The sequence below is a fragment of the Solea solea genome, chromosome 11, assembly GCF_958295425.1.
Source record: "Solea solea chromosome 11, fSolSol10.1, whole genome shotgun sequence".
In the NCBI taxonomy this organism is placed as follows: Eukaryota; Metazoa; Chordata; class Actinopteri; order Pleuronectiformes; family Soleidae; genus Solea; species Solea solea.
Genome location: NC_081144.1, coordinates 21,613,300 through 21,630,247, shown reverse-complemented (window position 1 = coordinate 21,630,247; position 16,948 = coordinate 21,613,300). Strand labels below are relative to the sequence as shown.

At 41.1% G+C, this 16,948-nt stretch overlaps 3 protein-coding genes across 3 annotated transcripts in view; all 3 read left to right on the top strand.

Annotated features, from left to right (window-relative positions):
* The first annotated feature begins 3,896 nt into the window (after positions 1-3,896).
* On the top strand, positions 3,897-8,219 carry lrrc38a (leucine rich repeat containing 38a). Its single transcript, XM_058643457.1, has 2 exons — positions 3,897-4,776; positions 7,877-8,219. The coding sequence occupies exons 1-2, from the start codon at positions 4,149-4,151 to the stop codon at positions 8,122-8,124; spliced, it is 876 nt and encodes a 291-aa protein (XP_058499440.1). The 5' UTR covers positions 3,897-4,148; the 3' UTR covers positions 8,125-8,219.
* A 2,430-nt stretch (positions 8,220-10,649) lies between these two features.
* LOC131468874 (uncharacterized) lies at positions 10,650-13,206 on the top strand. The gene has a single exon (XM_058643547.1). The coding sequence runs from the start codon at positions 10,859-10,861 to the stop codon at positions 12,347-12,349; it is 1,491 nt and encodes a 496-aa protein (XP_058499530.1). The 5' UTR covers positions 10,650-10,858; the 3' UTR covers positions 12,350-13,206.
* Positions 13,207-13,809: 603 nt separating this feature from the next.
* The window catches only part of vps13d (vacuolar protein sorting 13 homolog D), a 45,909-nt gene continuing 42,770 nt past the window's right edge, over positions 13,810-16,948 (top strand). Inside the window, exons 1-3 of the mRNA XM_058641935.1 lie at positions 13,810-14,335; positions 15,654-15,815; positions 16,683-16,760. Coding sequence (XP_058497918.1) covers positions 15,719-15,815; positions 16,683-16,760 — 175 coding nt within the window. The 5' untranslated portion in view covers positions 13,810-14,335; positions 15,654-15,718. The remainder of the gene's footprint in view (positions 14,336-15,653; positions 15,816-16,682; positions 16,761-16,948) is intronic.

Genomic DNA, 16,948 nt, shown 5'->3' with positions numbered 1-16,948 from the left:
AAGGGAACACAAAGGGTGAACTGTCAGAGGTCTATTTTATTGCTTTTATATTTTCTAAGTGTGCTTTTGTATAAATGTGTAACTACAGTTACTTCAACAATACAATCATTTATAGTTCACAGTGCAGACAAGTGACTTCTCACCTTGAGTCATGTGATGTCATTTTTTCAAGTCATACTAAAACTTCTTCCTTCTACTGTACCAGCACCAAGCACAGATTCACCCATTCACCGTTCATGTGTTTGAGTCGTTATACTTTCATCAGTACATTTCTTTTCCAGTGATTCCCAAACACTGGGTCGGGACTCACAGATTGTGAGATTTCATTGAGATCGTTTTTTGGCTCCCCAAAACAGATTGGCAGAATCTTCACAACCTTAAACTCCAGATTTCTGTACGCATGTTTTAAAACGGAACTCTGTAGGATTTTTACCCTAATTTAACAGCTTTGCAGTCATTGTGTCACAGTCTCCACTCCCACTACCGTCTGTTAGTGGAAAATCAACCTTGTAAGATCAGGCCCACAATCCTCAGATTGATACAGCACCTACACACACACACGGCTACCAGTCAACTACCGATTGATAAAATCAAGGCAGCAATAGTGTTATTTCAGACATTCATCATGGCAGAGCCAGTGAAAAAAACAACCTGTTGTCATTCAAACACGTTAGTCTGACTAATATCGAGCTAGTCTTAGTCAGACTAACATACCTGGATAATGCCATTCATAGTCTGAATACTCCACTTAGTTGGACTTGGCTTTCCAGTCCTCCCAGTCTTTGACACCCACTTTTGGACTGACAGAGAGACAAAACATATCCCTATCCCCCATCCATCTCGCCATTCACTGTTTTTCTGTGACATAAAGCTTATATAGAGATATAGCGCCACCTGTGGAGGCGGAGTCAGATGTAAACCGATTTTCTCCTCCGCATGTATTCTTACGTCTTTAAAAAATGGGTACCCCTATAGAAAGTGTTGGGAAACAAATTCAGGTTCAAACGTTTTTTCATAAAGGAATCTTTGGGGATAAATGGGTTATTTAAGGTATGAACAAAGTTTGACCTTCCTGTACAATCCAAACTGGTGCGTAGTTATGTTTAACCCCAAACTAGATTTCATTTTACTGACTCTACAGGACCAGCTAGTCTCCAAAGCACATTAGAAACTGTGCTTCTCATGATCTGTGAACATTCCTGGAATCACACGACTTGTTTTGCAGGTTTTAAAGACTGAAAAGAAAACGTGCTTCTCTGCTTTTACCCTTTCACAAAGATGTTGCTCAGTCATATTTCCAGTACCAGTCTGCACAGTTTGATCACATGTATGTATGTGTTTCAGAAACAAAGAGACTATTCTGTACTGTACATACAGTATGCATGGTATGCACATACACATACAGCACACGAAGACAGTATGACTATGAATATTTGTTGAAACTAGCATTATTTGGTTTGTTTTATTCAGGGAAACAACACAGAAACTCATCACAGGAAAGCTTGGTTCTACTACGTTTGCTCGTCCTTTATTCAAACTCTGTTCCACAGTAGTAGTAGCTTTAGGCTCAGGATTATATTTGTTACCTTCCATTTTGACAAATCGTTAGTTTACAAAATAGTTGGAAACACCCGTCACCTTAAATCGTAATGTGGAGAATGAGGTTCCCCGGAAAGAAAAAAGGGCCATCAGTGGCCAGTAATGAATGTCTACAATAACAATATTGGATCAACTGACTTGCACTAACAAAAAAATGATGTAATTACGATTACAAACAAGTGTATATTTGTACAAATAAAAATAAAAGTTCACTTTGAACCACTGGAAAAGCTCTGGAGAGCCATGTAAACTTAAAAATGAATACTAAAAGACAGATTCACCCACAGCTTCATTCCACTTGATTCTTTTATTGACACGTCCACCACGTGTGTTCACAGCCAAACTACAGATTTACTGCTTTAAGCACTGGTTGTCTCTTTGTATGTGAGGTCTTCAATGAGCTTTCCGTGTTAGGCTCTCAATGTATAGTTAAAATGGAGTGGATTTCTTTGTAATTGTTCAGTGTGTGTCATGTTTTAACATCACTGGCAGCTTCCTAGTGCTTGCAAAGAGCTGGAACGTTCTGGTTCTGACGCTACATTTCGATTTTGAAAAATCATATTTCCTTCGCAGACATCACAATGGAAAATGTGGTGATGATGTAGAAAGACTGATATGAGCCTCAAGTACAGAGCTGGATTCAGTAAATGTTGGGCCAACACTTGCATAAATAGTTAAGTCCACGTTGAACTGGCAGAATGACTTAACCAATTTCGTGGAAATCCAAGTCAAACTTTTGACTCCAATACTTCAGCTTTATGCAGTACCTCCTCCCTTTACCACACTATCTTCCTTTTTGTTGGACCTGTGTTGAAAAGAGTAGTTTTTAACAAGATGTCTGCTGACACATGGGACACGGGGGGTTCGGGAGTTCTCCCACAGCCAAACACACCCGTCTTCTCAGCCCTCACCACTGTGATCTCACTCCAAAATTTTTGTTTTTATATTTTATGTTCTTGTGTATAGATGTATATTTGATGGTATGCCTGTGGATTTTAATTATTTGTTATACTGTGACTGGTTTATTTTGTAAAAAAAAAAAGGAAAAAAAAGGAAAAATGAATAACAATGCGAGAAAATGAGTAATAAAGAAAGACAACGAAACAGAGTTTTAACATGCGTCTTCAATTTGTTGGTTGTGATGTGTGTAGAGAGGGCACCAAATGGCATTCTATATGTGGCATATACAGTATATATACATACAGTATATATATACACGTATATATGTGTATATATATATATGCATATGCCACAATAACACAGACACACATATATACATATATACACACACACTGTATGGATGGACAAAAGTATTTGGCCACACTTGGAAAGTATTGAATTAAGGTGTTTTAATCAGGCTTTGGGTCTTAAATCTAAAGTCCCATCATTTGCCAAGTGTGTGGAGGCATATAATGGCTACTTGTTCTCTTTTTGGACCATGCAGTGGTCAAAGGTCAGCTGTCGCAGGAAGTAAACAAAATGCAGCCGAGATAATTGCATTCATCATTTTTTAAACAATGTGGTACAAACTTTTTTTAAAGTGTAACAAAGTTAAAATGAAATTGCAAGTGATTCTTCTCAAAACATATATCAATAAAAATACTTTAAAATAAGAGAGGCACCTATTTATTATTTCACAGAATGTATTTAACAGGAATTTCTGTGTATCTGTGTCATATATATATTTTAGTTTAGGGTTCTGATGGTGCAGAGAGGAACTCTCAGGGGACAGTAGAGTTACACTGAATTTATTCTCATTTTGGCTGCCATGTGGCTTTTTTCTTTTCGCATTATTTATTAAACGTTCACATAGATGATGGAATGATGAGTAGGTCAAATCCAAACCCTCTACATTAGCTCTCGCATGCTAAATGCATGGAATTGTCTGTTTGCTGCTCAATCCTTAAAACGTGTTGGTGGATGAATGTGAACTTAGACCAGGCCAGCTAATAGTCCACTGGTAACATCGTCACATGACGTCTCGTTGTTCTCCTGTAGGATTTCACTTCTTCTGACCACACTGTTGACAGCCGGGATAGTTGCTTCGCCTCGGCAGCTGACTAGCGAAGCATGGAGGGATGTCGCCGTTAATCTGCACAGACAATCCGACATACACACACAAACGTCTTATGCCGTACCCCTGGTTCGTTGGCTGTATTTACATCTGTGTGTGTGTTAATCCTCTTCCCTTTCACATCCCCCCCCCCTCTTCCCTCCTCATCCACTCTCTTGCATACTCTCCTTTGCTCCTCCCCTCTCTTCCCCTCAAAGCCAGCAGGATGCTATTTGATCCAGACTGCTCGCTACGTGATCCCCTGGAAAACAACACAACTCTATCGCTGCTCATTGGCTTTAAAGGCTCTTCTTCGCTCGCATGCAGGGACCATGAAAGGATGCCAGTGCCACGCTGAACCCACATGGTTTGACCGTTCCTTTCCTTTCCCCTCCTGTGAGCTTATCGGTGCATCTCCCTGACCTCCCCTCCTACCACCTGACAGAACCCGCTCACCCTCCCCTCTGTCCCAATTAATGCTGTCACCCCCTCAACAATGTCACCATGCATTAACTGGCTGCAGCCTCTCCTCGCTTTGATCTCCTCCACTTTGCTCGCACGAGGCCACAACTGTCCGTCCCACTGCTCGTGTCCAGACCACCACACCGTGGACTGCACTGGCAAAGGTCTCACAAGAGTCCCAGACTCCATTCCTCTGAATGTCCGTCGTCTGCTGCTCTCCAACAACTGGATTCCTTGGATCCCATCAGACTTCCTGGTCCTCTACAGTGATCTCGTCTATCTGGATCTGAGAAATAACTCCCTCACCAAAATGGACCCAGGAACCCTGAGTACATCCTCCAGATTAGTCTTCCTGGACCTAGGGAACAATAACCTGACAGATATTCCTTCAGGAACATTTGGGGAATCCAGAAGTTTGATCAAATTGCGAATGGGGAACAACCCCTATCTAACTGTGGTGGGTCAGGATGCTTTTATGGGCTTGACTTCCTTGAGGGAGCTGGATCTGGAGAGAAATGGCTTCACAGAGCTGGATGTCAGAGTCCTCGAACCCCTGTCTTCCCTTCAGATGCTTCGACTCGAGGGGAACCCCTGGCTCTGCAACTGCCACTTTGCCAAGCTTTTTGTGTGGCTGACAGAGAACAGCCACAAGCTGCCTACAGGTAACATACAGTGCTTTTAGCAGATTTATTTACCATAAGTACATTCAACATTTGATTGATCAGTTGATTTAAAACAGAGTAAATGCAATGAATTGTTTAAAAAAAGTCAATATGAAAACAACTCGTCTCGTTGGTAACAGTGATGTGATGCAGGGATGATGTCAAAACTACTTTGTTGAACATGTCATAAGTTGCAGCTTGTGATCATGACCCAAGCCATGGTTTTGACACTTCGACAGACATGAATGATACACCACACTGATTTCAGTGTTATGGTGTTTGCATGGATTTAAGGCACGTGAAGTTAATGTAAACACTGATTTAAATGCCATGCTTACCTCTGTAGTACCACAAATTATTATTACTCGTACCGGCTTAGAACTGCAAGTTAATGCATGCATGTATAATAATCAGTTTGATTGTCCACCATGATATTGTTTCCTTTTTCAACTCAACTCACTTGGACACACCTGTTTTTAAACATCTTGAATGTCCTTTGGAAACTTATTGTAAAGTGATCTGCTGTTCTAATTTCATTCTTTTTGAAAAATAGTCAGTGTAAGTGTAAATTGGGCATAGGTACAATAACTCACAGGACGGTTAAGCACCGGTTTCGAATCCCATTTCGACCAAGGGCTCTTCTATGTGGAGTTTGCATGTTCTCTCCCTATGCACGTGGGTTATTTCCAGGTACTATTAGCTCCTCCCACACTCCAAAACCATGCTGTTTGGCGATTAGGTTAATTGGACAGGTGTGAATATGACCTGTCCAAGTGTAAACAACTATGTCAGCTGGGATTGGCTCACCCCGTGACCCACATGTGGACGATGGAGTGGTAGAAAAATAATGACATCAGTAAATGTGCTTGGTTCAAATGTGCAAAGAATGCTAACATTATGTAGCCATATTAAGTATTTTTATGGTATGTTGACAGTGGACAGTCTACAAGCCTCCACCACGTCCAACAATTCCCTTAAAAGAAATGTAGTGAAAAATAAAAAATAAATTAATTTGAATTCTTTCTTGCTTTGTACATACATTTTGGAGGTTTCTAATTTGATCAGATATGTGAATTTAAGTGAATTTGAGACAGAAAGTGTGTTTGTTCACTATGTTGTTTATTCACGTTATTCCTCCATGTTGATGTCTGTGTGAATTTGTCTAATGCACCTGTGTACAGTATGTAAACGTAGATCATATCGTAATTGTGTCTGTCTCTGTGTTGCCATGTTATCTTCCTGTCGATGTGTATGTGTAACTCTGTGTGTTTGTATCATGTGCAGAAAAGGCATGTATGCATTAAGTGTGTGCACCGGAATAAAAAACATTTGCACATAATATGCACACACATTTCTGCATGTACACACCATAACATGTGTTTGTGTGTGTTTTAATAAACATGGAAATGTATGTATGTGTGTGTATCTGTCTGTGTGTCTGCCTACATGTCTGCGTGAGCATGAGTCTGACATCACGTGACTGCAATATCACCGAGCAACGAGGTCACCAAGTCTCCTTTTGTGTGGAAAACCCCTTCTGGTCTTACAGTGACTCAAACACACAACTGCACGTGGACACATTTGACAGTGATGAAGAGTGACTCTTGGGCACAGCAGTCCTGCAGAGGAGTCAGGATAAAATGGAGGTGCCTCTCTCTCTGTATACTCAGTGTGCAACCTTGTCTCCTAAAAAAACGCGTTTTTTGGTTCAAACATTACTTATTTACATGTCTGAAGACATGTGCATACTAACCTGATAGTGTATTGGCATACATGTGGAAATAAGGGGGATCATAATGATATCCTGGTTACATGAGGTTATATAGGCTTATGAAGACAAAGCATCTGGTTATCAATGGCTTGAATACCTCTATTCTCAAAGTCCAAAGTACCAGGTATTCTCAAAGTATTCATTCTAGGACGACACTGTGAAACAGAGCGTATCATCTGCATAGAGAAGAATAATAATGATAAAAAGCTGCAAAATTAGTGTGAATCATTCTTTCTCGAATTTAGTGAGAGGAGCAGATTATTCATTATCTCTATAAGAAAATGTACATGAAAGAGTAGTTGTGTTTTTTTAATATATATACATTTAACTTGTTGGCACTCTTCCACTCTTCCTCCTTTATTTTCAATGTGTGCTCACCTTGTGAAAGTGAAATGGTATAATGAATGTAATTGATGGTTTATTGCACAGGAAAATTGGTCACTCACTGCAAAAAAAACGTATAATAAAGAACATTGAAAAGCAAGGATTAAAGGTGCAGGCAATGATGTAACCTTGGTATCTGTCACATAACAGGAAATCCCTGCTCCGACCTTTCACAATTGTGCATTGTAATTATTGTAAATAAGCAGTGAACAGTGTCAGAGTGAAAAATCTGCATCCTGTTAACCAGTTTGTAACATGCCCAGAGTGTGTGAATGGTGATGGGATAGTTAGGCTGAAGGCCCTGGTATAGTTCTGCACACAGCGTGGTTTTGGAACCTCATGCAAAGAGTGCGTTGGGTGCGTGGACAGCACATGCACGAAACGAACCTCCGCCCCACTGGTAGGTGGAGTATAAGTCCCGGTCACTGAGCAGAAAAGACATTTCGACAAGTAGTCGTCAAGAATAGTCCTCTGAGCATCGACCTGGCGACCCTCGTACCGGCTGACACCCAATTCCCCTGCCCGACGGGCCTTTCAGCAGCTGTAGCATTGTTCTCTTCTACTTTGGTAGGAAAGCGTCGCATTTGCCGCTTCCAGACTTGTACTGCCACCCGATGGTGAAGTGGGCTACTACAGGACCCTTGCACGCGATAATACCAGGGTATGCGATACGCAGTGTGACGCACGACGCGAGGCGCGGCATGTGCGCGAAGTATACCATGAGCTTTAGCAGTTTTCCTCTACATACAGAGCCAAAATGCTTGCGTGGCTGCTGATCGTATGGAGAATTACAGTGTTTATAGGGTCAATTCTGCACCAGACACTCACAGGTCAACAATAGACATCGTTGCTGGTCCCCCAACCTGCATTGTTTTATTTGATCTGAGCTCCAACTTACAAGGCGTGACTTTGATAATAATAATTCATTGTTTTCATGCTCCCCAGGTATGGAGGGGATCGAGTGCGCTCTGCCTCTGCTTGGACGTCGCATTCCCCTCAGTTTGCTCTCTGAGGACAGTTTCAGGCAGTGCCATGGTAACCTCACCCTCAAGGACTACCTCATTGTCATTTTCTCAGGCATATGCGTGTCAGTGGCCGCCATCGTAGCCAGTTTCTTCCTCGCTTCCACAGTCCACTGTTTCCAGCGACTCAGCAAAGGCAGCAATGGAGACGAGGAGGACGGGAACCAATGACGGGGAACGGGGACGTGGGACACTTACAAGTTTTTGCACTGAGCTTTCTGTTCCAATTTCAGGTAAAGTGTGAGAGGAAGGAGGGATTAGTAGTGGGGACAGAGCTGTGTCTAGGCTCTCAAAGGGACATTGGGGGCCCTCTTTGAACTGAGTTAGCTAGTTAGCTTAACCTGTCGCTACAGCGACAGCTACAGAGGAAACATGCTGAACCAAGAAAGCTTGTAAATTGTCAAATCTGTGATCACACACAAGGAATTATGACTGTTTTAGGAAATAGTTTGTCCATCTATGAATGTATGAATTTCAATTTTGGTTCTCGGTACCAATCGACAAATCAATCACGTCAATCTTAGCATTGTTGCTAACCTTGTTGCATGTCCATACATTCTCAAGTCAGTTTTTTATGTCAGTGAGTGCACTTCAGAGACCAGATTTGAATCCAGAGGAACAGGATGTAGAACAGGATGTAGAACAGGAATGTGACAGCGTCAATGTTAAGCTGACACTCCTGGCAACGTGGCAACATTTTTCACTTTTCAATGATAAAAATATCGGAGGAATTCCTAACAAAGCCCTTTTGTATTTTTTCCACAGCACATTTGTATGGTATTCATTGTCAGTTTGGCATTGTTTGAACTTGTGGTGGTTTTCTGAATGTACATTGGATTTTGATCTGATGAACATTTTATTAATTCTACACATTTCCTTTCAAAATACCTTGTGTAAATTTGCCTGATGAAGACATTACAGAGGACTGATTACCAGTTTGTGTCATAATTAACTGCCTTACCTGCTGAAGGCTATGGGAACATGAACCTCAAGAGCCAAGGTCCTCTCCGTAAAGCCCCAGATACTCCCTACCTGATGATGTTGTTACCTGAGTGCCAACTGGATTTTGTAATCTCTAAAATGAAAGGGCTTCATGTGTGGTGATTATTGAGGATGAATGACGTTCACCAGGATATTTCATTAGGTGAAGTAAAAGGCATAGCTGACAGTGGATTGCAATACACATGTAATAAAGAGATTTTGCTGAAATGTGAAATGCATAATCCTTTTTTTTTGTCTGATAAAACTGATGATTATGTGTTAACCTTTCTCTCTATCTGCAGCTGTGTCTCTCTCGATGCAGTCTTCTATGTCCAGGTTTTGGTTTACAGTATTTGTTATTTATTATTTTTTTCTTTTAAAGTGATAATTCAGGTTGTGGTGTTTTGAATGAGTTGCTCTAGCACATGGAAGTCTACAATAACTTATGAATACTGTATATCCACCACTTTAGCTCACTCTTACAGTCATTTCTGTCTGATAACCGAAGTTTGAATCGTTTTGTAAACTGATGTTTAAATGCACTTATTGTAAGTCGCTTTGGATAAAAGCGTCTGCTAAATGACATGTAATGTAATGTAATGTAATGTAAACCGCTCACTCCTCACACCAAAGCAAAGAGAGAACACACAAGCACACACAGGTTGTTTATCAACCAATGCCGCCATCATAAAGTTCAAATGTGTTATTTTCTGATTTATGACTTATTTTTTTCATAATACATTTTTCATACTGTTCGGATTAAACCAACTCAAACATACCGAACAAATCAGCAGCAAATAGCAGCTCCCAAATTCCAGCAACCTAAAATCCCTGATTTTCTTTGTGGACTTTAACCATTAACTCAGTGTAACATTGCTGTTTGGGTTGTATGTTCATCCCAATAGAATCCCTATAAGTGCTGGTGGTTATGTGTGTGTGTAAAGGGATGATGTGACGGTGACGGTTCAAAATGGTAGAAGCCTGATAGTGGATCTGTGAGGTGGAACAGATGGCCCCACGCCACTGTGGGCCCGGACTGGATTATGCAGGGAGAACGCACAAGAGCCAGCCAATGGGACTCGGGTGTTTATTAGAGTCAGCAGCAGCAGTGTAATGAAGGATTTACATCTGCTGCCAGGACTGATGTCGGTGTGTGGGGCAGCTGGAGTGGAGATTGTCATGTTTGTGTGCTCTGTGTTTGCAACATGGGACAACAGAACGACAAACAGAGCCATGGGAAACATGAGGCTTATGCTTGCATCTATTTTGCTTTAATTTATAATGATTATTCTTAACTGATATTTGTTTGTTTTGTAATTACATTAATGTCTATTCAGTAGATAAGGTTTATTATGCTCTTATTTTGTCCTGCTACCACAAACCGATACTGCCGTAAAGCCCAGGGCACCGGTCAGCATTTTCTTTTACGTCGGCCTCGTTTCCTTCTTAGATTTTCCTTGGAGTTTATTGGCTCACGAAAAGCACGAGTACAGAAACTTTATGTGCCGCAAGGGCGGCAAAGTAAAGTAATATGTCCACATGTCGAGCAATGTTTTTTTTTGTTTACTTGTACCTCATCATAGCACATCTGCAACACCTAAATGGATTTAGAAATGGATCATAGGCAGATCAAAGGCAGTGTGAATGCTGACGCTGAATGCTTTGTAATAATAAATATTTTTCATTCGTTTGATTGTAAAATAATAATAATTAGCAGAAGAATGCTATATCGTGGAAGACAGCTGCCATAATCAATATCAAAGGAAGTGTTTCTGAGCAGTAAGACAGAAGGAAGAGGCAAAAGAGAAAGAAGGCGACTTCACAGATGCTATCTGCCATAAAACACTAAGAACTGCAATAAACATAAGTGGGTAAAAAAGGATATAACAAAAGAGAGGAGTAGTTTTTAACTACTACTAACACCATGGAGTTCTCGGAGTTACCTAGTGATGCGGAAAGAATAATTCAGTGTGTGGATGATCTGAAGAAAAAGCTCCTCTCTGTGGAGGCGCAGCGAATCTCACGCATATGGGAAAACTGCATCAGTCAAATTGAGATTGTGGCAACTCTGCCCACCGACCTCCACACCGTTTCAAGTGACATGGATAAAGAGCTGATCAAAAACCTTAAAAAGCATCAACTAGCGTGTGAACGACTGGAGAGAGGGACACAAGAGGGTCTCGAGCAGGAGTCAGGGGGAGAAGCGACAAAGGCAAGGCCCCATCTTGATAAAGACATCCAGAGTTCTGTCCGGGATGTGCTCCGGTTTCTCCGCTCACATCCAGATGCCATTTTTGGTTTGAGGGCAATACTAAGTATGGAAGCGGGAGAGAGTGAGAACAAACTAATTAGAGAGCTTAAGGGGTTTCACAGCCATATGCTCAACAAATTACTCACCAGTCCATTTGAGGAGTCACAGTCCACCCTCCAGAATATGGCAATTACACCTCTGCAGCAAGTCCTCCATGATCTGGAGCACACGTCTTCACAGGAAGCAGAAGTAGCCAAAACCATCCAGCAAATACATATCAAGATTATTCAGAAAACTGCTGAGGTTGAAAATTTGCGGCAACAATTTTCAATGTTATCAATCACAGATGAGAAGTATCAGCGACCTCATCGCGCGTCAGAGGAAAAGGCAAGTATGCAAGAGAAAATCGATCATCTCAAGATTCAGCTCAACATTTTAAAGCAGGAGAACACAGCGGCATTGGTAATACTCCACAAGGAAGATGAGAAAGTGGAGAAAATACTTGACTTGCGCCAAACATTTGATAACGACGTAGAAGAAAAGGAGGTGACCTTGCAGCAGGAGAAAATACGTTGTAAAAAGGTGGTGGTGGAGGAGTTGGGGATGCAAGGCACTTTGCAGCAACAATTGGTGTCACAACTCAAAGAGAAGAAGGATCAGCTACAAAGCACTTCATTGGAGAAACGGGCACGTATACAACAGAGAATTGATCAACTGAAGATTCAGGTAGACGATCTAACGAAGGAGAACACAAAAGGTGAGTTCGCGCTGCAACGGAAAAATGACGAAGAGGAGAAAATAAAAACAAACCTGCGCCAAACTTTCGACAAAGAGCATGAAATAAAACAGGACAAACTGGAGATGGAAGAACTTGATAATGAAGAAGAGCTGAACAAGTTGAGGAAGCTAGAAAACGCCTTTTCTGTCATAGAGGGGGAGTACAACCAGATCGAGGAGAGGCTGGCGGAGGAGCAGAGGCGGAAGGAACTGCTGGTGATACAGATCAAAGCTGTTATTATTGCCCAAGCTTGGTGGAGAGGCTACAAAACTCGCAAGGCCTTAAGGGAAAAGGTCGAAAGTGAAGCCCTTGCCGAAGTAAAGGGCAAAAAGAAGAAAGGTGGAAAGAAGGGCGGCAAAAAAGGCAAATCCAAAAAGAAAAAATAAACCAGTGAATAGTTTCATCATCCTTGTTCTACACCCACACACAGTCTCAACGTAGGCCACCTTTACACCTGGCTTTAAAATGCATTTCCTGTTTGGGTGATCGGATTTGATGTGGACACCGGAGACGCATGTTAATACCAGGTGTAAATGTAAGTTCCATTCGATTGCTATCTGATCACAGAAAACACGTTCTAATGTCAGGTAGAGTCTACATGAAGCAAATATCTCTGTACCTCATTGTATTTATTTTTCACCTTTATGTATTTTTCCTCATATAGTGAAATAAAGATGTATTAGTGGTATACATTTTCTTGGAGTCTAAGCATATGGTCACTCCCCAAAATGCTTTTCATTTCCCTGGTACGTCGATTGTTAACCCCAACACTCATTTGGTGAAGCTGTTGTCACCCTAAAGGATTTATTTAATGTTGGATGACATATAACATCTCCTGGCTAAGAAATGCAGGACCTATAAGGGTACTAAAAATCCACGTTAATTGATAGTCTGTGTCTCCTGTAAATGTTTTATCATCTTACAACTGTTTATTGTGAGATTTCACCAATTATGGTGAAATTCTTTTCATTTGACAGAAATTGAAGCTAAAAATATCTCTTGATTAATTACACCACTATCCACAGGCTTCAAACTTGGCAGGTGACTTACTAAGGGCACTGGTGTGTGCAGTGACGACCTTGGTGGACAATTTGGACAAGAAGCGTGAAAGATACTGGTAGAAATGCAACAGATATATTGCCAAATGAGTGAAGTGAATAATTACTCTATATTCCCCTTTGTTTGCGTGACCATAAATAATCTACTGTATGTTTTTTCTCTTGCTTTTCATTTAAGCTGTGAACAGTGCTTTAAAAATCGTATTATTATAATAAAATCCCTGTCAAATCAAATATGCAGATCATCCACTGTTGCAACCCTTACAGAGGGAGACATCAATCAATCACTATTCACTGAAGCATACATATAAACATCAAACCAAGAAACATCTCCACCCACTCCACTCAATCATACATTTACCCACACAAATACAGTCATACCCTGATAAACACAAGCTGTTATTTTTGTCATTACAGTTGTACCTGTTTCTTTTAGGCAGTATCACGATGTGCCATGTTTGCTCATTGACATTTGATTTGCAGTTCGTGTTGCGTTTACGGTATCTTCCTTTTATCGGGTGCAGATTTAGATTGACATGCTAATAACAGCTGTCACCTAATAATGAATCCACCGGAATCAATTTTTCACTAATACTTCGTAAAACGTCCACATTGGTGGGTTGTTTCAAATCACTGACTTGAGTCAAGTAACTTAGTTTAGTTTGGTAGTTCGTGGTCCTTAGCGGCTTGAACGCAAAGTAGCCGTTTTCTCCAGTTCCACTCAAACGCAACATAAGAGGAATGGTTTGTTTTGGTCACGTGACAGGAAGTATGTGTTGGAAGTTCATTGCTCCAAGGAAGTGTGGTCATTTGCAATGTAGCGTACACATAACTCTGTACTTTGGAGATACAACGATCGCGCTTTTATTCTTGGAGGAATAAACTGAGCTCGCTGTACAAACACACCGGTCAGTGTTGCGTTTGAGCGCGATGCCGCCGGCTTTGTGTTTTTGACATGCTCCCTTGTTATGCTAGTTGTAGCTAAGTGTCAAGCTAACTGGGACCACAACCTTGTCCTGTCCACTGTCACCACGACCATGGGAGTGTTTCACGTTGTTTACTGGTGGTGACGCTTCCCAATAACCTCGTCGTCGTTTTAACTTTGTCCTCGCTAACGGTTGTTGTTTAATGTGTTGACAACCCACGACACGCGGATCATGTGAGGCTGTCTCTGTGTGTCCTATGTTGCTGAGTGACTGTGGACTGTTGACGGGACACGAGCACTTTGTAAAAGTGCCATTAGCCAGACTGAGAATGGACTTAGCAGACCTGGGTCCATAAGTAGACGAAGAGCTACAGCTGTCGTTTGAGTCGGTGAGTATGTTTCATTAATGTTAACGCGGAGTTTATGGCAGCCTCCCAACTGTCGTAAAGTTACTGTCACTCTGCCAGTGTCACGGCAGCCTCTCCTAAGCTGTGGAGCATGATAAGACTTGGTATTTCTTATTCTGCAACTAACTTTAATGTTGGCTCTCAGTGAAGTTGCAGTATGCTGCCAGCTGTGAATTTATCCACATTAAACGGATTTTCTGGAAATGTAAGGGAACCTGTTGGACGTGTTTTAGTTTCGTTTCTCAATAGCACTGTTGTGTAGAAGTCTGTTCCCCCGTGAATGTTACCATTGAGGCGGACACAATACAGGAGGGCGCACGGTCACAAACGGACACCTGTGCGGGACAAGTATCTCGACTGTGAAACAGAAACAACCTGACCCACCTGTGCGCGGTAATGTTGTCTCTTGTCCTGCGTGCCCAATATGTCGACATATTATCACTTTTCAAAGTCTGTAATGTCAAAATTAAGATTATGGAATGTTGTCAGTCATATTATATAGTGACACATTATTAGTCAGCGCTTACTGTGTTGTGCGCGCCCCCTTTAGGTCCCCAGTGCTGGAAACCAGGCTGAGACCTGGGAGCTCACTCAGTGAAAATACAGCTGCCAGAGGGGACACAAGGAAAAAACATTTAGCCACAACAAAAGTCTATACTAGTGGAATCTATGCCACTTAAGTCTACATTGTCTTACGCTTATGCTGTTGCCATAGTGTATAGCCCTCTTTGGTCCATTTACAAAAATGCTCACCTCTTAATCCGCTCTTTTATTGTTTGGATAAGAAATTAGAGATTTCGGTTAAAATAAAATAAAATAAACACACAACCTTTGGTGGATTGTTAGTCCTGACCTCCCGTACTGTATTTCTGTCAGGTTTAACATGTTTATTGTGGAAAGTCCAGTAACACAACAGGATGTGTGTTGTCCGTATTTATTTCACTTCCTGACTTGGTGATTGGCGCTACGTTAAATTACATATTTGCAACATCTTCTAACTTACTAATGTACCATAAAACCAACATCGGAAGACACCACAGCGTTTTCTCTTCTCTCTTACGCAGACATGTGACAGATATACTGTATTGCCAAATGAACCAGAGGAAGGAATGGCGACAGGTCCCGCCCTCACCTTCCTTTGATCTGTCATAAAGACAGAACTGTGTTTGACAAATGGTCTCCCTCTTCTGTAAGAGGGCAGGATGAATTTGGCCTGAAGAAGACACACTTGACTGGTTCAGTTATAACTGCTTTATACCAGCACATGTTTAGATTAAATGACTTATCTTTTGTTTCTCAGACATTGAGCACCTGAGGGCAGTTTCTCATCATCATAGTGTCCTGTCCTCATCCTGAGCTGTCAGGATGTTGGAGGGCCTCGTTGCCTGGGTGCTAAACACGTACCTGGGCAAATATGTCAGCAACCTGAACACAGATCAGCTCTCCATCGCCCTTCTGAAAGGTATGCAGCAATGCTTCTATTTTTCTGCCCATGTTAAACTAGCTACGTTTAAGATCCGGTGTGTAACATTTAGAAACGTTTGTTGGTGGAAATTGAAGTACTGCCATAAGTATGTTTATAAAATTGTCTGTTTTTTTTCCAGCATTACAATAAGCCTTTTAAATGGTCTTCATGTAACATGGCAGCCAGAAACCGAGAAATCAGCCAGAGCATGCGTTTCCAGAAAAAAATGGCAAATAAATGTACATTTTAGCTGGAACCATTTAAAACGTTTAAAACTTGAGGTGTAGTTTAAGACATTGAACACCAACTCAGACTCAAACACACAGTGTTTAAACCCTTAGTGCTCACGCAGCACAGATCTGTGCCACAGTTGAATTGCCTTGGGAATAATACACAACTCCTTATATGGACACCCTGGGGGTGTGTGTTTATAGGTCACATATTCAGGCTGGTGTTTTGTTTTGCCTTCTTATGTGTCAAAGTTATGATTCATTTCATACTGCATTTTTAGTCGTGATACAAAGTAGCAATAATTGTGCAGAAGTCACAAAATTGGCTGTTTTTCTTTTCTTTTTGTTCATAAAAACGAGCCAAGTGAACTTTGAGTTGTGACCTATTTCCAAATTTCACAAATTCACTCCAATTTTAAACATTTTGAGTAAGTAAATTTTTTTTCCATCGGGTTGCCTAGGTTGTGCTGAAAAAAAGGATAAGACACTCTATATTGCACATTCTTATAGCCTCTGTATATACTGTACGTTTAAACATAGTAATGGGAAAAAAGCAGCTGAAATGCTCTGTGTTCTAAGTGTCAACAACTTGTAATGGATCATGTGAGTGAAGCTCTTTGCTGTAATTTCTCAGGTGCAGTGGAGCTGGAGAACCTCCCTCTGAGGAAAGATGCCCTCAGGGAATTTGATCTTCCATTTGAAGTCAAAGCAGGTGAGACAAGCTGACTGTGTTATCATGGAGGACAATAGTCCAATATTAAACCAGTCAAAGCAATAATCTGACTATGGCACTTCCATGTAATTATCAGACTATGCAATAATAGAATTAACATGTGATATAATCTTATTTTGATCAAAATCTGGATATTTATTGTAATAAAGTTTTTTTTTTTTACTCCA